Genomic DNA, 12,555 nt, shown 5'->3' on the forward strand with positions numbered 1-12,555 from the left:
AAGTACGTAACTTAGAAGGTTCTTTTCTACTGGTAGAAGTAGGAAAGACTTTGACATGTTGCAAAATGGAGTCCGGACTGAAACCTACCACTGTCTCTTACAATTTTAGGCAAACATGTCGCGAGTATTGTAAACTCAATACTCTGGCAAAAAGGGAAGAAAAGTTAGAGAGAAGGGTTCAGTACAAAAGGGGAAAAAGAGGAGCACTCTTCTTATCTTCATGTTGTTTTACGTCTAGACCTCAATCTTCCAGCAATACTGTCTAGGCTTGGTTCAGCAGCAGAAGCAGGCTTCTTTTTAAGCTTTGGAGTTCTCTCTGATGCAACATTATCTGTACCCTGCTTGTCTATTTCTTTAGAATGCATTTCCTTCTCTTTCTCTACATTGTTTTCTGATGAAATATTCTCTACAGCCTCTGAAATTTTCTCATTCACCCCTGGTGACCTCTCATCAATGTGGCTGTTGCCTTCTCTACACCTCTGCCTTAACCTCCCAGCAATACTATCTCGGCTTTGGTAAATGGGAAGTGCACGATTGTTAACCTTTAGGTGACTTTCCATCACATTACTGGTATGACCATGTTCTTGATCCATAGAATGGAGTTCCGTCTCCTTTTCACCTTTGAACTGGTCATTTGTCTTGTCTTCAGAATGCGGCTTTGATAACCCATGGAGGTCATCAACCTCATGGTCAATCTCTGGAGGATTCAAATTTCCAGACTGCGCTCCTCTATCTGAAAAGGGTAATGACCTCCTTGCGGAAGTTTGATTGTTAGAACCTGGATTTGGGCTACTTTGCATTTTGTTCTCTTTTTCACTCTTGAACTCATCCTCACTTTTGACATCAGCTTGAGGCTTTAATGATTGAAGGTGAATACTGTCAACCTCAAGAGATCCTTTGGGCTGTGCTTCAATATCCGAGAATGGCAGTGATCTCTTTGCAGAAACTTGGTTGGTAGCATCTGCATTTTCATCTAAATTTGTCTGTAAGCGTCGAGTTTGAATGAGATAGTGCGCAACCGATTTGAAGCCCAATTGTGATATCTAGAGTAAGAGTATGGCCAAAATTGAGCTTAGTTTCAAATCAAATTTTAGAGAGAGAAAGAGAGAGAGATGGTTGAAAGAATAACCTTTCTATAAAGGGTACCAGTGGGAGGCCATCCTTTTCCTTGCCGGCACAAACTGCAGTTGCAGATTCCACGACAGACAGGACAAATCCAATTAGGGTTCTGTAAGGCTTCAACTACGTGCTCCCCATATCTGCAGAAAGATAAGACAAACCCCCCCGCCCCCCAAAAAAAAGGAGAAAGAAAAAGAGGAGAGTCAGATTTTACAATTTTACAATTTACAATATGGAGCTCAAGTGAGCTCATGTGGAACCATATACACAAAAACTAAGAAGCAGATAACCATCTGAATTATGATAATTTTGGTAACGGGATGGGATAGGTTTGGAGTACGAAGACTAAAATAACCTCCAATGTAGTTTTCATCATATTTCTTGGTGATTGTTTAACATGGAAATAATAAAAGGTAGAAGTTAAGAGTCTCCTCTGGGATGATGTGCTGTCATAGCTCTCCAATCAACCTATGTGTGTGTGACAACAAAAAACCTAGTTGTGCTTATGTAGGATGTAGTTGGATTTGGGGTTGACAATGAATCTGTAAGCAAATGCTTAGAGCCTGTTTGAAATTGTGCTAGGGAGCTTAAAAAGTACTTTTAGTATCTAAAAAGCTGTGTCTAACAAAAAGCTGATTTGTTTGGTAAAAAACTCCAAAAGTACCCTAAAATGGGCCAAAATGCACTTTCGAGAAAAAGCTTAAAAATGAAATTTTTTCTGAAGTAGAAGTACGAATAAGTGGAAGGTGCCATAGTGAGATTGTGCCAAGTATTATGCAATCATTGCGTATTAGGCTCTTATAAATATCATAACATATTCACCAAAAAAATAAAAGAAAATCATAACATCAAATCGATGGTACATTTAGGGCATATAACACTGTTGAACAGAGTATGAGGTCTATACCTCATATACAAACAATCTCCACAAAACTGTCCTTGGACCATGTTACATGTGCTACAGTGAGTCCGATGTCCAAGAGTCTTCTGCCTGTATAACAACATTTCATCTTATGAATAAGCGAAACTGCATTAATTATTTCAGGCCGAGGGTCCATATAAAACAAGAACATTAAATGCAGGAGGAAATCTTACAACTAAATAGGGGGGGGTGGGGGGGGGGGGGAATTAGGAAATGGATATCTAAATAAAAATAAAAGCTTAGAAAAGGCATTTTATTTATGTTTGTTTCATTTTTAGCCGATAGCATTGAAACAAGGGCTAGCATGGTACTTCTGGTTAAGCAGAGGGAATCTAAGAAATCTATACCACCGAAAATCTACCTTTTAATGTTGTCGTATCCCTAAAAAGGAACTTCAATCAAGAAGCAAAATTAATCCACCAGCTTTGAAGCATATATTTGATAACCATAAAACAAGAAGTAACTTTTGTTTTGCATTAAATATAGTATTTTCGTATGTAAATTTAGAAGGTACAAAGGACGGAAAAAGAGAACTCTTTGGTAGTCACCAATAGCACCCTGCTAAACGGGCAATGACGCTTCAGCCACGACAAATCTGTCCAAAGAACAAAATACTACCACATTGACCACCCTAGCTGCACCATTCCACAATGGTCACACCACCCATTACTTCAGCCACTGCCACCATTGTCAACTTGACATCAGTATTACCACATCACTAAATTGCACCAGCATCCTCATGGTCCACCTCCCAACAAAACCACAACTGGAAGCCAGACCAGGAACTCAAATTCATATTGTAGGAAAGCCACATTTTAGAAAAAGCAAACAAAGAAGACTTTCCTTAATCCCCCCAACCCCACCCCACCTCCAGAATAAATAAATAATAAAAAGTAGATATGAGCTTTCTTTAAAACCTTTAATGTCATAAGGACATTATTAACAGACATATAACTGTTGGGAATTTTGGTTTGTGAAATTAGAGTGACCACCTTAGGGTATTTTTACGTAACAAACCTTTAATCCCACAAGGATATTACTAACAGACATATAACTGTTAGAACTTTTGGTTTGTGAGATTTGAGACTTAATATGAAGGGACACTACCTTAATCCAAGAGTTTACGTTAGACTTGTGAGTCTTCTGCTAGATCAAACCACCAGCTAGCCTCCCCCATGGATGGGAGCTTCTCTAAACAATCTAAATGCCATACATTACCACCAAACCCAATACTTACCATTAGAGTTTAACTATGGTTGAAGCAACAATTGGAGTCACCTACCTCCATAATTGGAGCAATCCACATAGCATAGTTGCATTGATATTTGTCTTGTCAAATCATCACCTCCGATACCATTTGTTGGGTTTTTGGATTTGTGGGAGTTAAGACTTAAGTGTTAACACTTTGGGGAGCGCCTCTATTTGAGACCTTGGTATGACAAATTAGAATACTACCTTAACTCAAAAGTTTAAGGCCAGTAAGTTAGGGTCCAACAATACTATGTCAAAAAGCCACTCTTGTTATTACAATACATTATGGGACTTGACTACTTAGCTAATTATGCCACTCACACATGAGTATTCCAACTGTAACTGGGAAAAAAAAATCATATTTCATTTAAACATGGACTTTGAAATAATCTTCACATATTATTGAACAAAAGGGATAAGTTTTGAATTCAGAGGTTACAATGAAGTCAATGTATACGAGTATACTACCTTAAATGTAATCTATTCTTCATCATAAATGGTCTTCCGTTTCCATAAACTCCCTTTCTTACATCCTCACTCCTACTTTTTATTTTTTCTCTAAAAGGATAATTTTAAGGCATTCAAAACGTGTCCCAACTTTGGTATTGTCCAGTTAACTAATATCATTTTGGTGGGCTAAGGTTTTTCCCCTCATAATTTTCAGATACCTAAAAACCAAGCCAAGTTTGTAATCCAAAAAGGAGGGCCAGTCATACAACAGCGGAGAAAACCATTCAGACCTGCATTGGTGGCAAGTCTTTCCTCTAACTGGGTCATAAATTCTCCTTCCATCCTTCCCATAACCATCCACAAATAGTGTCCAGCTCTTCTCAGTGTTGCCCAACAGCTTCTCGTGCTCTTCTGTGTAAAACTCTGGCTTCGAACCCTCTTCCAGCAAAATACCCTCACCTTTCAAAGACTTACCCTTCTTCACCATATCCACTTCCACATAGCTAACCGGCGTCGCATTCTGCAACCTAAACCCACAATTAAAAAGCAAAAATCATAATAATATGACCAATCAAAATTCCCATTTTGTCAGAAAATTAAAACAGATTAAATAAATAACTGCAACGATTGAAGAGACAGTAACATGAAGAGGGTACGATAAAGTTACCGGGAAGAACGGCGAGCCGGTCCAGACGGCGGGGTCCGAGAGGGCCGCAGAGCGGTATTCCGAGTCCTGGCGGTGCGCTTGGTGGAGATGACGGAGTTTACCTTGAGAGAGAGGTCGAAAATGCCGAGTTTCATCATTCTCTCTCGGTTTTCTTTGATCCTTTCCTCTCTGGACTGCTCGTACAGCGAGACCTCCTGGGTCTCGGTGGTCTGGGCTTGGTCATTGTGAGTTTGATGGGTATGGTTCGCAGGGGATTCCAGGGTTTGAGCTCTCTCTCTCAGGGTTGGCATTGTGAATGAAGAACTCTCTCGCGGTGGTTTGAATCTCCAACGGTCGAGTTTGGAGCCCTACGAAGGGGTTCTGAAATATGGGAGGGAGTAAAAGTAAAGTTGGGAATTTGGGATGGAGATGAATTTAATCAATTCTTTTTTATTAATATAATTGTTCAAAAAATATTATTTATTTGGGTTGGGGGTTAGTGGTGTCACTAGGGAGTGGGTTTTTTTTTTTTTTTTTTTCTCAGTAACCAAACATAGGAACTAAAGAAAGAGATGAGTCAGATGAGTGATGCTTGAAATTACCACTCTTGATTAAAGTTACTCCTCTAGGCTAAAGTTCCAAGTTCTATTGATTAGGTAATTTCATGTACATCAAAGTCATGATCTTGGAAAGATGAGAAAGTTTTATAAGAACGAATAATTCTCATAATTATTAATATTGGATTTAAGTTCTATAATTAGGACCATGTGTAGAATATTTTACTATACCATCCAATTATATTAAAAATTAAAAATTAAAAAATTTCTAAGCTCCATTAATTTAGACAAAGTTTCCTCCAAATAAAAACATGATTCAGCCTATGTTAATTTAATAGATTAAATTAGAATTTTTTTTTTCCAATTCAGTTAAAAAAAAATTTGTCCATATGTGTTGGGCTGATTCAAGTATGGGCTCTCCCTACCATAAAGCCCATGAAAAACGGACCAAGCATAAGTGTAATATTCCTATATTCGTGTTCTTCAATTGATGGAGATTTTCAATTAAAATTGGGTTATTGAAATTTTGTATTAAATAGATTGGTGCTCCAACTCAACTACAACCCACCTAAGTACTCCTACAACATTCTTTAATGTTAATGTGGGCTTAACACGGCAACATGTTTTAAGTTGGTACACTCTCTTTGACCCTCATCTGATGTGGGGCTTTTTGCTTATGGCAGACGCAAAATCTACCAATTTTCGTAGCACGTTCAGAAAATCCCGCCATTGTTGATGAACTACCCCATGAAAGGTTTTACGATCAACTTGCCGACCTTTTCCACTACAAAAGGGGGTCAAACCAAATGCCACTTAACTATATTATACACAAGTTTACAAGTTTCTCCCATGGATTCTCTTTGCTTCTCCTGTGAACAAGAAGGTGTGTACTTATATGCCTACCTCAAGGCTAATGGCTTAGAATTGGTGCCTCTGTTTTAGTCCTCTGTTTCATCAATTTGAGGGAGACTATAGGAGGCCGTGGCCGCCATGAAATCATGCACTGTGGCCTTGGTTGCTTTCTTGCTCGTGATCTGTTTGAGCTGTTTTGGGAAGGCTGCTAATCAAAAGGGGATTGGAGCTTCTTTTATCTTTGGTGATTCTCTGGTTGATGCCGGGAACAATAATTACCTTCCAACGTTGTCCAAGGCAAATATATCACCTAATGGAATCGATTTTAAAGCTTCTGGAGGAAAGCCTACAGGCCGGTATACCAATGGGAGAACCATTGGTGATATTGTAGGTAAAGCATTGGCTCTTTCTTTATGTGACTTTCCATGTAAGTTTTGTGGGGGTGGGTTAACTAGAAGGCATTAATTGGCAAACCCTTTCTTTCACATTCTTTGTATTTATTGCTCAGAAAAAGGAAAAATAATAATAATAAATAAATAAATTATCTGGTATATTTATTATCTGGTGTGAATTATTTTTCAGGAGAAGAATTGGGAACAGCAAACTATGCTGTCCCATTTTTGGACCCGAATTCCACTGGGAAAGCGATGTTATCTGGTGTGAATTATGCATCAGGAGGAGGAGGAATTATGAATGCGACTGGAAGAATATTTGTTAGCACTTAGGACTCAACCCTTCTGCAGAAATTTCAATTCGCTTTCATTTTCATCAATATTGTTTCCCATTTGGCTTGGAAAAGATGCGTCCACATGCTCAAGATTTATGCATTTTTGCAGGTTAATCGGCTTGGAATGGACATTCAAATTGATTATTTTAACATCACTAGAAAACAGTTTGACGATTTGTTGGGTCGATCAGAGGCCAGAGATTACATAATGAAGCAATCAATCTTTTCAATCACAATTGGAGCAAACGATTTTCTAAACAACTATCTACTTCCAGTCCTCTCCATTGGAGCAAGAATTTCTGAAAGCCCAGATGGTTTCGTCAATGACATGATCGAGCATCTAAGGGGCCAACTTACTGTGCGTAAATTAGACCATCTTTAATGCTAAATTGGGTGTTACTGTTAATTAATCCGGTGTCTTAAACATTATTAATTGCATGCATGTTTGATGGCAGAGGCTTTACCGGCTAGATGCCCGGAAGTTCGTCATCGGGAACGTTGGGCCGATAGGCTGCATACCTTATCAAAAGACAATAAATCAGTTAACGGAAGACGAGTGTGTGGACTTACCTAACAAGCTAGCTGTTCGATACAATGCCCGGTTGAAGGATTTGCTCACTGAACTCAACGACAACCTCCCTGGAGCCACCTTTGTTCTTGCAAACGTCTATGATCTGGTCTTGGAGCTCATCACCAATTATAAACAACACGGTAAAGTTTATGGCACATAGTATTTGTACAATGAGTTATTTATGGTTTGTAACACATTGAGGTCCTTAGCTAAAGGTAGTCTATGTAAAAGGGTCTGGGATTGGAATTAGGATTCCTTGGAATTCTTGCCCACTTCTGAAAATTTTGGGCCAGGAACGAAAGAGGAGAGTGCAGGATCGAGGTGTCTAGACATATTTCTGAATAGCTTGAGGCACAAGGCTCACCTTCTCGGGCAGGCCTAAGGTGCCCAAAGAAGAGTGAATGGTTAATTGTCGCCCCCTTGCCTAGCAAGGAAAACAATTTATTTTTTTAGGGTACACGAATAAACAGAAAAATAAGTACTTATACTTATTCCTAATCTTAGAATGCATGAGATTGAGATCCCTTAGAATTCTCCTAAAATTTGAAATTTTCAAATTCATAAATCTCAATCGTTCATCTCATCTAAGGGTCTAAAATAAGTCATATTTCAGAATTTAGTGAGAAAGTTACTAAGTGACAGAAATTTCATAAGATAGTTTCCTCGTTAAATTATAAAACATTACTTATTTTAGACACTTAGATGAGATGGACGGCTGAGATTTATAAATTTGAGAATCTCAAATTAAAAAGTAGTTTTAGGGGATCTCAATCTGAATACATGTAAGAATTCAGGTCCCTATGCAGCCCAGGGTGCAAAGCCCACCTTTTCGGACACGTCATGTCCAATATTATTTTCTTATTCTCTACTCGAATTCCAAAGAATCGGTATCCTTAGACTTGGATAGCTACCTTAATTTGAATGAACATGGTGGAATTGAAGTTTTATGCACAAGTCACAGCTACTAATTAAGAATATGAACATTTTTTGCAGGATTTACAACCGCAAGCAAAGCATGTTGTGGAAATGGAGGCCAGTTTGCGGGGATAATACCGTGCGGGCCTACATCTAGTATGTGCTCGGACCGCAACAAGCATGTGTTTTGGGATCCCTATCATCCGAGCGAGGCTGCCAACCTTATAATTGCCAAGCAATTGATCAATGGAGACACAACGGTCATCTCTCCTATGAATCTCAAACAACTTCGAGATCACTGATTTTCATTTTCATGACACTTCTTGTCTACCAGTTTGCACTATCTCCTTTGAACATTACCCAATATCTTGTTTGAAGTATTGCTCCTTAATAAAGTATATGTTTCTTAGATTTTTCATTTAAAAGGATTTTGCTTTCTCTTTTGTTCTTTGGATTTGTTGTTGGTTTCTTTCGTTCTTGCAACTTACATTTCATATTGCTTGCAAGCTTAAATTAATGAAAAAAGTGGAAGGGATATATATATAGTAGTTAAAAGTATAACTACGTGCCATTAATGTGCATGCTTGTTGGATAGATTCGATTTAGTTGAGGGTGGTTGATCCAACTAATTATAAGACAAACAATCACCCCTTGTCATCTTGACTCTCTCCACGAATATAGCTCATGGGGTTTTGGATGATTCTATTTTATAAGGGAACAAGAGATATTATAATGAAGAAAAATGTTGACTTACAATCTTCTTAATTAGTTAAATGAAATATAAACTCTGAAATTTAACTATACATGTGTAAAATGAGATCAAGGAAGACTTCAAAATGCTTCTAAGTAAGAGAGGAAAAAAAAAAACCGCATACTAGGCAGTCTAGGCCAAAGACTATCAAAACCCGACCACAAGTATTTTCTATGCCACATTATTCTGACACATCAAACATTATTTTAGCATCCCAACCAACCAAAATAACATTTAGCGAATGGAACGAAAATGGTCCAGATCTCAGGGAATAATGCTCTGTTTATAGGAACTACAAACCATATGGGAGAATCATGCTCCAGCAGAAAATGCCATAAAGAAATAGAGGGAGAGAGAGTTTTCAAAGGCAAAACTGTAGAAGAGAAGAAAGAAGAAAATTGTCAGTGATTATGGGCGACCAAATAAGCAGGGGAGACTGAAGAGCGGATAGCGATGGTGTTTGGGGTTCAGAAGTTTTGAAGAGATGACAGCGACGTATGAGGGTCTGCCAGGGACATGTAGATGGCTAATGAGCCTAAGCGTGCCACAGGAGGATCGATCCCTCCTACCCCCACTTTCACCTTACCGACAACTACCGATCCTTCACTGACAATGTCTCTGTTCCAAGACCCCACCTAATTGATAATTTTTTTTTTTTTTTTTCTTTTCCATATCACCGTCACCTATAATTTTTTATTTTATTTTATTGAACTATAAAATTTTTAGTTTCTTTAATTATTTCTTAAATATAAAATTATTATATTAATATTTTTCAAATAGGATACTATTTAGTTCAAAAAATAATAATTAGAATTCTAAAAACTCTATGATTAAATTATCTTAAAAATATAAAATATTTTAATCCAATTTTCTCACCCAATACATAAATATCTAAAAACTTCCACAGTAGGGGGTCCATTTGTTTTTGACCGGCAAACTGAAGTTTTGTTTGATAACAATCTCTCTTTTGTTGTATTTTATTTTTGAAATAAAAATATCAATAAACAATTAAAAATATAAAATGTAATTGAGTGTCTCTTGGCCAAAATTCATAAACTCTCTTTTCACTTATCAAACTGTGAAAACTCTACTCAAATTTCATGAAACAAATTTTTAGATGTGACCCTCCGTACCAATACATTCTTATAAGATAAAAACCCTTCTCTAAAAAAAAAAAAAAAACACAATTACTTTTTCTTTTTTGAAAAGAAAGTGTTGCGATGGCGGCAGCCACTATGTGGTGGCCATTAGGCAGTTCCGGTGCGCCGCTAACATGGTGCGTCACTTTTTAATTAATCATTATTATATAAAAATGTTTTAATTTTTACAAAACAATTTTTACAAAACCCTTCCAAAATTTATGAGCTAGATTATATGGTCTTTAAACAAATTTGTCGAAGATGCCGATAAGAATACTCAAATAGTACAATTAATTTTTGAATGTTGCTATAACTAATATAACTTTTACACTACATCAACAAAATAAAATAATTACAGTTGATAACAACGTTTGGTTTATAGTATTTCCTGCTTGAATTAGCGTGGTCTAATACTAGCTCCATTTGGTTCAACATAAAAGGTTTTCTAAAAATCATTTTTCTTATTTTTCACTATTTGGTCAAACCAAATAGTGTGGTTGAACGGAAAACATTTTTTAGTTTACCAAGAAACTTTATTTATGTTTTGTAAAATTGTTTTTTCTTTAATCCTAAAACATTTTTCGATTTTAACATTCTCATTATAGCATGCATTATCTATTATAGTTCATTACTTGTCATTGTTGGTGGTTGTTGGTAGGGATGAGCAAATTACCAATTAACCGACTTTCGACCGACACCGACCGTTACCGACTAAATGGCGGACAATAGACGGCATGATTTTTTTTATTTCGAATTTTTCGGTTCGGTAGGCGGAAGATGTTTTTTAACCGAACCGACTTTACCGACAAATTTGCCATTTTTCCACATACCGACTTAACTGACACCGACTTTACCGACCGCATTTGGTTCGAAATGCGAAATAAAATAAAATTTGACGGAATAAGTTGGTGAAATAACCGACTTTACCGACATTGTCGGTTCGAAAGGCGAAAATAAAAATTTTCTACCGAAACCGACATTACCGACCGACGCTCAGCCCTAGTTGTTGGAGTTCGTCGGCCTCCACCTCCCTTGCCAAATGTTGTCATAATCCGATGCCAATAAAAGGTTGCCAAAATGCACGATCGATATTCGTTGAAAGTCGTTGTTTATTTTTAGCTGTTAGAGGTTACTGGCCGATGTTCGCAGTTAGTCAAATGAGTCAAACACCAAATATTATTTTCAACTAAAACTAATTTTTCTGAAAAAATAAATTATTAGAAAATATTTTTTGAAGGAAACATTTAAGTGGAAAAAATATATTTTTTTTAAGGAAACATTATAGTGGAACAAACTGAAGGTTATTTATGAAGTCGATTTAAAGGGTTACCAGAGTGAGAATATTGATGAGGTTGGTGCGGGGCAATACAAGGCAACAACTTTGTTTGGTAATGGCTACAGTGGAGCGTGAAATCCGGTGAGAGATAGAAGTACGGAGGACGAATCTGATGCGGACATGACGCGCCCGAAATCAGAGGCGAGACCCAATAATTGCTCCCCACGCTGCCCGACATTCATGATTCTGTCGGTCCTGTCCCACCCACCTTCCCACTCCATCAATCCCTCTCAATCCCCTTCTACTTCTTTGACGAGATCACCCGCCCTAGCTCCTTCAATTTTGGCTCGGACCCATGTCTTAGCCACGTTCCAAATCATGGATATCATAGAATATAGGATAATGTACTAGTCTCCATGATTGGTCCTCTTCAAATCTTTATGTTAGGAACTAGGAAGGATCACCATTACAATTGGGTATTTTTATAATCCAATTCCATTAAAAAAATGAAGTTTATAATATTCTTCAATTGCCACAAAGAAACATACATCATAGGAAAAACAGCGACCAAGACATTAATGGGTAGCTCTACAATTCCATTTCTTGTTCTGTGTCAGCACATTTTCTTCAAGGAAGTTGAATTTTGTGGCCTAGAGGAAAATTGCGTGCCAGCCTATAACTTTAGCATGTGCCACTCGCCTTCTACGGTTCTACCCTATATAAACATCAAATCACCAGTCACAATATTTCAAATGACACAAAAATTCTAAAAATCCTAAAACTTTACTTACTCAATTTAAGATGCTGGCCTACCTATTCAGCACAAATAGGAATTTCAAGCCGGATAAGTGTAAGCCAAATTCACCAAAGGTAAATGAAAGAAAACCAAAAAAAAAAAAAAAAGGGACATGGTAAAGCTAACAAGTAGCAAAGTACCTCCTATGTAGAGTAGGACATGGCTGTTCTATGTTATACATCAAGTAAAAAGCTAAAAACAAACGGAAACCAAACAGAGCTCTATCCCTATTTCTCTTTCTCTCTCTCTTCTTAAATAGTGTTCTGGTGAGCAGAGAAGTCAATAATACGTCTGAGTAAGTATCTCACAGGTTATGGATTTATTTGTGATAGGAAGGGGGTTTGTAATTGTGTCCAGTGGGTTGGAGAACCTTACACGACGAATACCTTTTTTTACCAAACAAAAAAGAATGAAAAATAATAATAATAATAATAATGAGAAAGAGAAATCATAAAGGCTTGAACACGAGCCGCGCGCGCTCTCCTAGCTAGCTGTGTAGCCGACCCAAACGGAAGTACCCCTCATGGAGCCGACTGAAATGTCGTGCTTAACAGAACACTGTAAAAGCTGTTCACTCTGGCTC

At 37.4% G+C, this 12,555-nt stretch overlaps 2 protein-coding genes across 2 annotated transcripts; one reads left to right on the forward strand and one right to left on the reverse strand.

Annotated features, from left to right (window-relative positions):
• Positions 1-4,798, reverse strand: LOC132187663 (uncharacterized). The gene is made up of 5 exons (XM_059602053.1): positions 4,410-4,798; positions 4,033-4,269; positions 2,027-2,110; positions 1,130-1,259; positions 1-1,043 (listed from the first exon to the last, which is right to left on the reverse strand). Exons 1-5 carry the CDS (start codon positions 4,697-4,699, stop codon positions 219-221), a joined length of 1,566 nt encoding a protein of 521 aa, XP_059458036.1. The 5' UTR covers positions 4,700-4,798; the 3' UTR covers positions 1-218.
• Positions 4,799-5,593: 795 nt separating this feature from the next.
• Positions 5,594-8,409, forward strand: LOC132188167 (GDSL esterase/lipase At2g23540-like). Its single transcript, XM_059602571.1, has 5 exons — positions 5,594-6,188; positions 6,380-6,510; positions 6,634-6,882; positions 6,980-7,235; positions 8,089-8,409. The coding sequence occupies exons 1-5, from the start codon at positions 5,936-5,938 to the stop codon at positions 8,310-8,312; spliced, it is 1,113 nt and encodes a 370-aa protein (XP_059458554.1). The 5' UTR covers positions 5,594-5,935; the 3' UTR covers positions 8,313-8,409.
• Positions 8,410-12,555: the final 4,146 nt, after the last annotated feature.

This window comes from Corylus avellana, chromosome ca7 (assembly GCF_901000735.1).
Source record: "Corylus avellana chromosome ca7, CavTom2PMs-1.0".
NCBI classification, from domain to species: domain Eukaryota; kingdom Viridiplantae; phylum Streptophyta; class Magnoliopsida; order Fagales; family Betulaceae; genus Corylus; species Corylus avellana.

Bases quoted from the DNA above. Each gene is read 5' to 3' on its own strand.
- LOC132188167 (XM_059602571.1), top strand. From the start codon at position 5,936: ATGAAATCATGCACTGTGGCCTTGGTTGCTTTCTTGCTCGTGATCTGT. The intron at 6,511-6,633 runs GTTAGCACTTAG...GCATTTTTGCAG, and splicing joins ATGCGACTGGAAGAATATTT to GTTAATCGGCTTGGAATGGA. The intron at 6,883-6,979 runs GTGCGTAAATTA...GTTTGATGGCAG, and splicing joins ATCTAAGGGGCCAACTTACT to AGGCTTTACCGGCTAGATGC.
- LOC132187663 (XM_059602053.1), bottom strand. From the start codon at position 4,699: ATGCCAACCCTGAGAGAGAGAGCTCAAACCCTGGAATCCCCTGCGAAC. The intron at 4,270-4,409 runs GTAACTTTATCG...TTGTGGGTTTAG, and splicing joins CCGGCTCGCCGTTCTTCCCG to GTTGCAGAATGCGACGCCGG. The intron at 2,111-4,032 runs GTCTGAATGGTT...GTTGTTATACAG, and splicing joins AAGACTTGCCACCAATGCAG to GCAGAAGACTCTTGGACATC.